The 10,273-nt window shown below is 48.2% G+C and overlaps 1 protein-coding gene across 1 annotated transcript; it reads right to left on the bottom strand.

Moving 5' to 3' along the window:
• Positions 1-3,232: 3,232 nt before the first annotated feature.
• LOC137141945 (protein mono-ADP-ribosyltransferase TIPARP-like) lies at positions 3,233-7,316 on the bottom strand. The gene is given in 7 exon segments (XM_067531063.1): positions 3,233-3,522; positions 3,525-3,676; positions 4,041-4,310; positions 4,384-4,571; positions 5,033-5,204; positions 5,658-6,058; positions 7,293-7,316. Coding segments are annotated over 7 exon segments (1,497 nt in total).
• Between the last annotated feature and the right edge of the window lie 2,957 nt (positions 7,317-10,273).

Below are 10,273 nucleotides of genomic sequence, written 5' to 3'. Positions count from 1 at the left end.
AAACAAGCAGGGAGTATTTCTTGTAGAATCCCTGAGCTATAATCAGGTCCAACTTCCAGACCCTCTCATCACCATGAAAAACTAAAATTCACATCCCTGCTGCCCCCAGAAAGGACAATATCGTTTGTGTTGGTTTCCCACGCCCGCAGTGCCATGATCCTAGCCCATCTCCCAGCCTCTGGGTTCAGTGATGATGGCGGAGGGGGTGTATTTGTTGAAAGTCTGTCGCCATGAGCCAAGTTTTTAATCCTGGGACATTTACAGATCATAATAAAGACCCTGAATCACAAATGTCAGAGGAGCAGCATCAGTGGGGCTGGGAGCAGAGGTTCTGAACCAAAGATGCTAGACTTGAAGGGCCTCTCTCTAATATCTCTTCCTGCCCATTCCCAGTGTCTTCCCCATCATCCCTGTGCTGCCGGGAAAACCTTCTGGCCACCTGGGGGTGTCTCCCAACTCTGGGCAGGGGAAAAGGGGCTTTGACTTCCTTCCCCAGAGACAAACTTCCAACAATGGTGGCTGAAGCCCTCAAGGGTGAGAAGGAAGGTGAGATTAACACCCTTCCTGCACTGGGTTCAGAGCCACACCAGCAACAACTTGGGTTAAACATGGCTTCAGCTAGAACAGTCACGGTGGCAGTATAGGCAGAGGTAGCGCACTGCCTGTTCTGTGAATGTATCCCCTATCCCAGAGGCGTGCTACGCTTATGCCTCACAAACACAAACCCTCCCTGATCTCGCAGACATGTGCAGCACACTCCACCTGCTGCCCCACTGCCTGCTTCACATTCCCAATTCAGTTTCAAATGTATGGAGGCTGAGGACTGATAGGATACCTGGATCGGGTCTGAAAAGACCCCTCCATCAAGTCAGATCCTGTTTGGAGAGGGCTGCAGACTTGATGTATATGCAGCAGTATTCTTATCAGCAAGTTACGAGGTATGGGTTGGATGAATGGACTATAAGGTGGATAGAAAGCTGGCTAGATCATTGGGCTCAACGGGTAGTGATCAATGGCTTGATGTCTAGTTGGCAGCCAGTAACAAGCGGAGTGCCCCAGGGGTCAGACCAGAACTCGGCCAGTTTCCCTCTGGCTGCAGCCTCAGGCAGGTGGCTCAGCCTCAGAAACCAGATCCAGAGAATGAGGGGCTGAAGGTAGCTGTCAGAAGGTGAGTCCTGTCATCACCAACAGCATTTGATTTCAGCTGAGGCAGGCTGGGATATTTTTCTCCATGGAAGAAGGACCCCAGCATGTGCAGCTGATTCCAGCAAAAGTAAAAAAGTTGTGGGCCCTTTCTGCTTAGTGTTTCTGCTATATTGGATTCCTTCTAATTTTGCCAGTTCTGAACTTTCATTACAAAATGCCATGTAGAGTTTCTGCCACCACTTTGCAAACAGCTGTGTGTTGCAACACAGAAACCTCTGAAAATAGCAGCAACAGATTGTTTTATCCTCAGCCTAATTCAGGGTTAATTCTGCCTCCTAATTCATCTCAAGGAGGTGAGAATTCCAGCCCCACCCCTTCTTCCCCACAGCTGCAGCAGTCCTGTCAAGAAGAGAGTAGTTCAAAGATGGTTGTGATTACTCAGAGGTATTCACAGACCAGATTTTCTGGTATTTTTTCCTCTCTCCACTGCTTGATTTGGCAACCTGATAGGGCTTGTAAGGCTTGTTATTGGATGTAATAATTTCCACTGGAAGGTGCTCAGGTATTTATGTGATTGGATTAATGATCATTTGATCCACAGACTGAGTTCAAAGTAACCTGTAACAGACATTGAACTGGTGAGTCATTTATCTGTTAATTTGTTTGTCCTTCTGTTCAGGAATAATGGCCAGTGGAATGAAAGACAGGTTTCAGGGAAAAGGGATTTGGGGATCATCAGACTGAATTACAAAGAAAAATAAAGGTACTGAGTACCCACAACTTACCTTGAACTCCCAATCCTGCTCATTGTGTGTGGTTGTAGAGGGGGCCATCCTGGGCTGGGCTAGATGACTTTTGGAGGTTCCTTCCAGCCATATATTTCTACGATTCTACGTAGGGTAACTTGCTAAACTGCATTAAGTGTGATTGCTAGGGTGTTTATCAAATTAAGTAAAGGGTCTAATTAACCAAGTGTTAGTTCATGTAAGTTGCACTGATATTGTGCAGTAAACAACATTCTTAGCTCTTTAATTTGCAACACAAGAAAAATAATTTAACGTATAAGGCAAGTGATCTCAAATGATGAAGGCAAGGAAACTCAGCAAACAAAGTAACTCAGGAACTATGCTAATAATACGGAGTGAATTACACAATTATTGCTTACATGAATAAATGAACAATCTGCAGGTTCTCAGACATCGAGACATATTAACCCGCCAACAACTGGCCAGTTCTTAGGTCCAAAAACTGAGGAGCACAGAAGGTTTCCTACCAGGACAGGTGACATGTTCTCACTGGGAGCAAGGCCTAAGCAGCCAGAAATTTTCCCTGATCCTTGACTTTGTGGCTTCCATGCAACAGACTAGACACAGCAGATGACTACAGCCTGTATAACACGCTTACAGTTTAAATCATGACAAACACAGGAGAGCACTCTGATCCAAGGTGAGCATTTGAACAATAGTCCGAACATAGTTTTACACCAGCAAACTTAGCAAACACTCCAGCAAGTCAGTGTGCAAACAACTTTTGACAAGCCCATTGCCCCCAAGCTGAAAGCCCCTTTAAAAGGTAGAAGAGAAGGAGAGTCTGAATTTATATCAGCAGCCTGAACAAAGTGGCAACTTTTTGTGACACGTACTGGAGTCCACAAAAGCTAGGAGAGGTCAGGGAGGGTAATGGCTCATATTGTGTCATAGAGCAGCTTCCAGTCCAGAGCCGGGAGCAGTGTCTGGCGACACAGCCTGCAGGGACGTTTGCATCTGGATAGATAGAGAAGGTGACAGGGGTGAAGTTGAACACAGGGTGGGTACGTTTGGGTGGAGGGGAAGGATGATGGAGATTGAATAGGATGGGGTGGGGCAGAGCTCTTTTGGAACTAGATGGTCTTGTTTTCCACATACGCTGGGAAGGTCACAGCCGCTGCTCAGAGTGGATGCACAGGGAGCTTTTACAGAGCAGGTGCACAGGGAGGCTGCAAGTGACAATAAAAAGTGACCCCTGTCCTCATAGGGAGAAATGGAGCCCGATCAGAAAAGCTGCTTCAGCAATCTTTGCAAATGAGCAGCTCCTCCCCCTTACCCCATCAGCCATCCACTGCCACAGGGTCAGAGAGCATCTTGTAGCTGATCAGGAAGTAGGGGTAGCACTGGCAGTTGTCCAAGATCACATAGACTTTGGTGCTGCTTTTGCTGTTGACCCAGGAGTTGCAGAGCTGCCCACCAGGCATCACGGGCAGGGGATGGCGGAAAAGTTGATTCCCAACGGCAGTCTTGCCTACCAACACCTTGGCCAGGAACATGTAGCGTAGCCCAGCCTTGCTTGCCTGGCTATGGCGGTGTGAATAGATGGCACTCCTGGAGAAATAGCAGCCCTGCCGTAGATCGGGGCATGCAGCCTTGAGAAGTGGGGATCAAAGTTCTTCTGGCAGATGGGCTCCAGGAAGTCAGCAGCACTCCCACAGAAGAGGTGCTTCTCCAGCTGGCGTTTCTCCTGCAGTGAACATGCCTGGGACATGACGGCCTTCTGCCTGAATGAGACACAAAGGGGAAAAAAGCAGGCTTAGATCCTGACCAGAGGGGATGTTTGGGGAAAGCTAGAGGCCTAACTCCTCCAGCCAACCCCATCCTCCATCTCCACTTCCTCAATAGATAAGGGCGAAAACTTGAACTTCAAGGAGTGAGGGGGTCAGCCTTGTCTCCACCCCCATACCCACAAGGATCCATCTAACAACGACACACTAGTGCATCCAAAATCACTTGAGCACATTAGGATCCGCCAAGCACTGCGCAAATATTCAAATTCTAGTGCATTGTCTCTGCACATGCACTCACCCTGCAAACACACACAAAAACATCTCCCCACACCTCTCCCCATAGCATTTCCCCTGATACCTGGTGTATTTTTCCCAGAGATCATCATTCCGGATTCGGTAAATCCCCAGCACCAGTGTCTTTTCCTCGGAGAGAGACTGATGAAAGAGAGCACAAACTCTCTGGTAGGCCACCTCTGTTGGTACCACCTCCATCTTCAGAAAAGCCTGGCCATCTGGTGGCTTCGGGACCCAGGCAGCAGGGTAGGAGCCACAGTATCCATCCTTAGGATTCTCCCCCAGGACATCAAAAACGGAAGGAACGCTTCCCCAGGGTCTTCTTGGGAGCGTCCTAGGGATAGTAAGACAAGAATGACTCTCCTCGGAATGCGGCTTACATTCCTTTAGGTACATGAGTCACTTACATCAGATGCGGCACCATACTGAGGAGCGGGCGGTAGGAAGGCCGGCGCTGGAGCTGGCGGACGTATCCTTTATCCCGGTTACGTTGCACACGGCGCTTTAGATCCACAATGAAGACGTGGCCCTGGTGTTCGAAGGTGTAGCTGTCCTTGTCTTGCTCATAGGCAGCAAGGAGACCTTGGGAGATGGGCTGAATAAGGAGCAAGGAAAAGGAGAAGGAGGCGGTAGGTGTACAGTGAGAATGCTCCAAAGAGGAAAACCAAGGACCCCCACACACTGTTCCTTAGAATGTAAGGAACCTTCATCAATCATTCTTTACACGTCTGGGGAAGCCAGAGGCAAAGATCTGCCAGCAGCCAGCTTCTCTTCATCCTAGCTAACTAGGGCCTGGTTTCAAACCTATCCTTTCGCCTTTTCAGGCTGGTTTTCCCCCAGGCCATCGCAGGGAAACTCCTTTCTCTTCCTACTGAGGAAGGCTCCTTCCCATCCTCAGTAGCTCCCCTCCACACACCTTCTCTCTGTCTGTGCCTCTCAATGTGTCTCCCCCTCCGCTGTTGTTTCCGGTTTAACTAGAGCGTGTAATTCCCTGACTCAGGGAGGCACTGTGTGATGTCCACGATGCAGGCTGGGTTGCCATTCTCTTTTCCTCACCTCCTCATACTTCTTCCAATTGCCATTGCTCTTCCAGTAGACCGTCCAGTCTGTGGGGAAGTGGGGGTTCTCCGTTGGATCACAGGTGTTGGAGAGCCGCCGTACTTTGTCATAGGGGCCGAAACAAACCAGCTTCATGGAGTGCGGAAAAATGCTCCCGGCAGCACCGCCTCTGTGAGAGGGAAAAGGATACAGTACACGATCATTTCTCCTACTGGGAGAGACCAGGACAGGAGTATCCAGGCGCTTCCCCTGCAGCCACTGTTTGTGCCCTGGTCCCTACGGCACCTCCTGCTGGGCAAGGCCAGATCAGCAGTAGGGTGGGATCAACACCTCTAGTGCAAATGACCCTTTTTGTAACCTTAGTTCCTTGAGTCTATTTCTGATGTAAGTAAATTTCAGCACTAAAGGTGAGGGGAGTCCCCCAGGTGTGGGCCACAGGGAACTTTGGGATTGGAATGAATGAAAGGAGAGCCATGCGAGAGGTATTCCCTATGCTGCATCCCAGATTGGGGCTGGGACTTGAGAACTGTGAATTCCCGATACCCGGCACCTCTCACACTGTTTCCTAAAGCTCCTCCTGCTGGTAGATTCCAGGACTGGCGTCTGGCTTTCCATCACTCACTTGTCCACAAACTTAATCTGCTCTTTTCCAGTGTCGCAGTAAAGTTTCTCTAGGTGCCGCTGAGCCGACTCGCTGACACTCTTCCAGGCTTTGCTGTCCCCCCGCCTGATCTGCCAGTGATAGGGATAGCGGGTGTGGTGGAGGGGGCAGTCGTCCCCCTGTGTGCAGTCCCCCAGCAGGAAGCGGTCACAGATCTTAATCTCATCTCTTGTATGGATGTGAAATCTGGTCCCATCGGCACCATCCAGATACTCTGAGGCCTCCTCGTGGCGCTGGGAACTCGCTCCCTCGGCCGTGCGCCTGCGTTTTTGGGGCGGGCTGTTGGGAATTGTACTTTCACTGCCTGAAGAAGCCGAGGTCTGAGGGGAGCCAGAACGCTCTTCGTGGAAGGAATCCAACTCCTGGCAGACAGAGCAATTTTAAATGTAATAGTGAGGCACAAAGCAGCTCAATACAGGGCCTTTAACTTGAATCCCCCACTCCTACTCTGCCTGCACTGCTGCCACAATGGGGCCTTTCCTTCGGTATATCCTAATAAACCACACACACAATGCTCTGCAGGGACCCCAAATCCTGTTGTTCACACCCCTAACATACACACTGTGATCTCCAGTGGGACCCTACCCCAGTATATATAAAGGTAACTTGGCCTTAAATCCACAGGGTGGGACCTTATCCTCCTGATCAACACATACATAGCTCTCCCCTGTGGGACCCCAACCCTGCCCCACAGGGATCTCTTCCTCTCCTGGGGGTGTGAGAATTGACTCCCAGCGTGGCACAGACTCTTCCAGCCACCGTTCCCCATAAGGATCCCCATTGCCAAACACCTGCTGGGGCTGGCTGGGGGAGGCGATTGTGGTCCTCAGTGGGCCTGGTAGCCCTGTGGAGTTATTCTGCCCCATTCCCCTCCCTGGGGCGGAGGCTGCGGCGGCCCCTCCCCAACGCCTGGCCTGTTTCTCGCTGCGTCTCTTTGAATATGACGATTCCGCACTGCATACGGACAATGGGTTTAGAACGTTGGAACATGCTCTGCTCTGATTGGTGGGAACTGGGGGAGGGAGGGGCATGTCCTCTACTCTGATTGGTGGCTTTAAGTTTAATAGGTGTAAAAAGGGATAGGAGCAAAACTTGATCCCACGCTCCTTGTGATTGGGCAGGAGTGTCAAGTCCAACCCTAGCTTAGGTCTATTAAAATGAAGGAAGCATTACACACCTCTCCTCTACTACATACTGAATGGTTTCATAGAATCCCACACCCTTGTGTATATTTAATCAAGGGAAGAACCTGAGCAGGCATCCCTCCTCCCCTCTGCTAAGTATTCAGTGGGCTCCTGTAATCTCCACCTCCCAACTACCACTGCTACCACCAATATTACATAAAGGGAGGAGTCTGATAAAATACCTTTCCCCATTATGACATATTGTCTGGGGATGGTATAGTCCAGACCCCTGAAGAATAACAAGGATGGGTAAAGCTAAGATGCACAAGGCCAGGTGGAAATGGGATTTGAGGATTATCTCTCTGAGGATTATTAGCTCTGAGCACACCTTCACAGTAAAGATAGGTGGGGAGATGCCTTGTTAAAGGATCCCACCAGAGTTTGGGTTAGGTGCCAAGCAGCTCAGCAGCACCAGGACTTTGATAGCGTTGTGCATGCCCACGGGCACAGATTTAGGGGCTTAGGCGACAGCTGACAGAAACTTAGGTGCCTACGGGGTTAGGCAGCAACTGAGCGATGGTTTTGTGAATGCCAGCGACACCGAAATATTGGACTTGAGCCTCTACAGTGGAAGTGAGATGCCCACGTCTATTGGTAAATCTAGCCCTGCTTTGCTAAACAACGTTTTCTTCGCTGATTTAGAGTGCAGTGCTTCAGCATGTGCCATCTCATCTCTGTTAGCTACTTTTCTATGACACAATTGTCCCTTCAATCCAATCCATCCCTAGATGCTGAACCAGCCGCCTCCTCTGCAGTTATTGCCATCTGGACAGACTCCTTGTACCGCTCTTCTTCATCAGCTCTACGTCTCATTTCAAATACCTCTTCTCCTTTGATAGCTACAGGGCAGCAGGTGCGACAACCCCTCGTTGATCTGGATTGAACCCTTGAATGACATTGGCATAGTCAAACCGGGATTTACACACAGCTTGCTATTTTAACTAGCCCTAAAAGCTGTCAGTCATTTTCCAGTGTGGAGGCTGGGACCAGTCAAAAGAAAGGTTGCAGTTTGATTATTTTCTGTTTGTTTGTTTTGGGAAGGAAATAGAGTAAAGGACGGCATAAGACGAGTAAGCAGCAGAAAAGGCAGAAGGAGCAAATGAACCTTATTATATTTCTGGGTGGTCCAGGAGATGGCTGGACATTTCAGGGGAGGGAGCTTGGGGGAAATTTGGGACTGGGTGTGTGCTGGGGTCACCTCTGCCGGTAGCAACCCAGGCCGGTGGAAACCAGCACGGGAGCTGTTGTGTTGCAGACAGGCTGCTGGGGTCAGCATGCTGAACCAGGTCAGCGTTACACACAGGATACTGCATGCTTGTCTGCTGGCTGTTGGGGTCCAGGCTATGAATCCCAGGTAACAGCCATCCCAGGCCAATTGTACTAATCAAGGGCAGAAAAGGGAAGCAACAAATTTGTTCCTGAGGCTGCTGGCAAAGACCTGTGTTTAAATCAATTGGGTCTCGTATGCCTACTCACATTGCCAACTTCTAAAATGTACTCCCAGGGTGGGACAAAGTAGGCTGTGGTTGGGGGTTCACGGTGCTTATTGGAGTATGCCCAAAGAAATTCATTTTAAAAAAAGTATTTACAGAAAATGTACTCTTTGCCAAATGTATTATGCTGTCATGTGTGTATGCTGTGTGTGTGGGGATGTGTTTGTATGTTATGCAGAGGAGGCATCTACATAAAAACATACAAAAATGCTTTTAAAAAATTGTTACTGAGGTGGCCACGTCAAGCACTCAAAAGGTAGGAAAAGCCAGATTTACAGTTGCTCGTGCAACTTTAATTTGGCCTCTGGTCCTTCTGTCCTGACTGAGGTCGTAGTCCTGTGGAAAAAATAGTATGTGCTCATGTAGTTAAAGACAGTATCACTATGCATTTGAACAAGAGGGCTGAAATTTCCTGTAATAAATAATACACCTTTGATTAATAAATCCAAGATTTAGGACCTAAATAGTGCCTGACAATATCTCTTTATCGCCGTGGATAAATCATTAAAAAAGAGCAGACACATAATACAGATTTTCTTTTACTTCTCTAACATTTAATACTCTCCAATTCCCATGCAACTATCTTCTTTCTGTTTATCTTTAATGCAATAAAAACAACATAAAAAAGTAACACATTCACAGAGAACAGGGACTCGGACTATCTGATTGATGGGGAGAGAGTGAATTTAATAAAACAACAGAGGAAATAAAGGAGGGAAACTCCTGAAAAAAGTTAAATACAAATTGCTGCTATTTTAACTACAGTAAGCAGAAGGTAAGGGGAGGAGAATTAATTATATAGAACTGTGACACAGAGGAAAGTGGAGGGTAAGGGAATAAGAGAGAGGCACTATGCTTCACGACTGGCTGCCTCTGAATTGTTTCAGCTCTGAGGATCCCATCCAAAGTCTGTTTCACGGGCTCTATTGACTTTGGTGGGCCCTGAATTACTGCTGTCTTAAACGCCAATTTCTTGGTTCAAACAGGCAGCAGTGAAGGAGTTAGAGAAACATTGTTCAAATTAACGAGGGCAACTTTGAAAAACATCTCTTTGGGTCGAATTAAAAAGCTGTCCATTGAAAGTGATGCTGAAACTCGTGGACAGCAAATGCCGAAGGACCTTATTTAAAGTTGCTGGTGATAAGATTTTACACAGGTGAACCTATTCGGAAATCACACTGCTCCCCCCTCGCCCATGCCTGTTTCCATCCAGAAAAACTGCAAAGAGGAGGAGAAGCTCTCTTGAATCCTGCCCTGGAGAAAAACTGACTGAGACCCTAAATTAACACCCAATAGCATTCTTTGTTTCTCAACAGACAATACAAGGAACTGCATTTCCTCAAGGAAATAATTTGTTCACTCTCTGGCAGAGGAGAGTTTCACTTCGAGAATACTATTCTGTATTCAACCATTAGTCCAGCCATGCTGGTGTTCCACCTCTTGCTCTGCTTGGTTCTACTGTACCAGAACAGGGCATTGTTCCATCTAGTGGTCCTCTGCCCAGCCTCCTCCTTATCCAAATCAGGCCTCTGTCCTCCCTAGTCCAGCAGTTTGCTACACAGGATTAAATCACTGATTCATCTAGATTGTTACCCCATTTCCAGCACACCAGAAGGGATGACTGGACCATCTAGTCATCTGGTATCCCATTTCCCTGTCATACAGGATCAGACCATAGCTCACTCTCATTTAATATCCCAGTTATGGCTGCAGCCACTTCCACAATGCTCCTCTTCAGTCATCTAATTACAGCTCTTTCTTTCCTTCACTCTCTGCTGCCACTGTGTGGCCATTTCATCCCTCTCCCTGAATTATTTATTATTACTCCTTATTTGTATTACCATAGCACTTAGCCATCCTAGTCCAGTGTTTTTCAACCTCTTTTCATTTGTGGACCACT

The sequence above is a fragment of the Emydura macquarii genome, unplaced genomic scaffold (assembly GCF_026122565.2).
Source record: "Emydura macquarii macquarii isolate MOO-44397 ecotype Brisbane River unplaced genomic scaffold, CSIRO-AGI_Emac_v2 contig_3122, whole genome shotgun sequence".
In the NCBI taxonomy this organism is placed as follows: domain Eukaryota; kingdom Metazoa; phylum Chordata; order Testudines; family Chelidae; genus Emydura; species Emydura macquarii.
The sequence above is the reverse complement of the archived record's forward strand: the minus strand, read 5'-3'. Positions and strand labels throughout refer to the sequence as shown.